At 33.2% G+C, this 1,715-nt stretch overlaps 1 protein-coding gene across 1 annotated transcript; it reads left to right on the top strand.

Annotated features, from left to right (window-relative positions):
* The first annotated feature begins 208 nt into the window (after positions 1–208).
* On the top strand, positions 209–1,026 carry Smp_110560 (hypothetical protein). Its single transcript, XM_018792580.1, has one exon. The coding sequence runs from the start codon at positions 283–285 to the stop codon at positions 613–615; it is 333 nt and encodes a 110-aa protein (XP_018644060.1). The 5' UTR covers positions 209–282; the 3' UTR covers positions 616–1,026.
* Positions 1,027–1,715: the final 689 nt, after the last annotated feature.

Genomic DNA, 1,715 nt, shown 5'->3' with positions numbered 1-1,715 from the left:
CTTTTGGTTATAAGTGAGTTGATATGCCGAACATATGTAGTCAATCTACAAACTGAGGAAATATTCGATAAAAGACGTCACATCAAATGACTCAACATTGCTTAAAATCCGTTCTGTGAATGGATCTTAATTGGTTTAAAAATGCTCTAGTATAGCTTGGTAAGTTGATATTAACTTATATCACTGGTGATCAATTAAAGATATAAAAATAGGGAATTTTCTGAGAATTCTAGCCTTTAATCCATTTTTGTTAATTGTTTTCCGTAGCCTTCGGTGTTCACAATGACAAGTCAGATATGTGTTTCATCCGCTCCTGCCAATGATTCAAATGATTTCAGTATTATGATGCGATTCAAAGTCGGTCTTTTTTCTGGAGTGTCGATCCCGCCTATTGGTACCAATTTAACAATCAAAATGGAAGCATTGTTGACTCCAAAAATTACCGCAGATATTTCCATGATAGTGTCCTCGAACTGTCCGATTCAATATGATTCAGTTAATTTTACCAAGTGCCCACAGCAAGTGGAAATAGGTGGGATTTATGAATATTCTGTGAACTACTTTATAAGTAGACCGATTGGTGACTACGTGGTGAGTGATAAGTATGGTACTTGAACAATATACAGTTTTATGGAAAGAAATTGTTAAGTAATAAGACTTCTAACTTAATTGTTGCATAGTATGATGTGCCTCATTGCGAAAAATACATTTGTACATCACCAACAGAAAATATATGAAGCTTTATGTCACAAGACATTTCAACAACTATTAATGTGTTTTGAGGATGAAAAGGATGTTTGTCGTTCCGAGACAAGGAATGAAATAAATTTATTTATCGATCACCTAGACTTGCTTGTATCTACTTAACCATATCAAAACCTCTCTCTTACAAAATTGGCCATTGCTAGCAGTCTGTGTCCCATTTAAATCTACCACTTATTCATTATCAGAATAATCCAGGTTTGAACTATCAGTAAAACAAAACTGTTGACCAAAGTCAGTAATCAAGACTGCTTGTTTCCTCCTCTCAGGTTTCGCTAACATGGTAAATTTCATTTGGTCATCAATAATACTTATGAGTCAATCTTCAGTACAGATTATACACATTCTTAGTTCGCACTTTCGAATAATGAATAATATTAGTTAGTTTTCGTACCAAAACCTGTAATCTGAAGGTGATGATAAACTCAGAAGCACCAGACGAGACTATTAAAACATACCAGGTCCTGATGAACACCTCAAAATTACAAACTAAATAGAAAACGTGTCACGTTTTGATGACAGTTACTCCAGAGAATGTCAACTAGAGTACTGATAGTTAAATAATGCTGCAAAATAGCAGAAAAGTGAGAGTTAGATGTCTGTGAAAATCTGATCTTATTCAGTTATTCTGTTTAAGATCTAATGATTCAGCTAACAGTGTAAATAAGTGAGCTAAATTACGTGAAATAAAGAGTATCTAAACTTAATCAAGATCATTTATCAAAGGTTATTCTACGTTTGCTGAAGATCAACAACATTTAAGTATGTTATATTGAACGTCTCTGTTTTTACCACACTCAACAAATGCACTGAATGTCATCCAGTGTAATTCGTTAAATTTTGATAAATTCTGATATGATATTGGGATAAATTTCTAAACCTTTAAATCATTGGAAGAAATACAAGAATAATTGACCACTCATTGGACAAAAAGAAGATCTGTTTAACAGAAG

The sequence above is a fragment of the Schistosoma mansoni genome, assembly GCF_000237925.1.
Source record: "Schistosoma mansoni, WGS project CABG00000000 data, supercontig 0247, strain Puerto Rico, whole genome shotgun sequence".
In the NCBI taxonomy this organism is placed as follows: Eukaryota; Metazoa; Platyhelminthes; class Trematoda; order Strigeidida; family Schistosomatidae; genus Schistosoma; species Schistosoma mansoni.
This window is presented reverse-complemented; position numbering and strand designations above follow the sequence as displayed.

Coding starts and splice junctions, on each gene's coding strand:
- Smp_110560 (XM_018792580.1), top strand. CDS start 283: ATGACAAGTCAGATATGTGTTTCATCCGCTCCTGCCAATGATTCAAAT.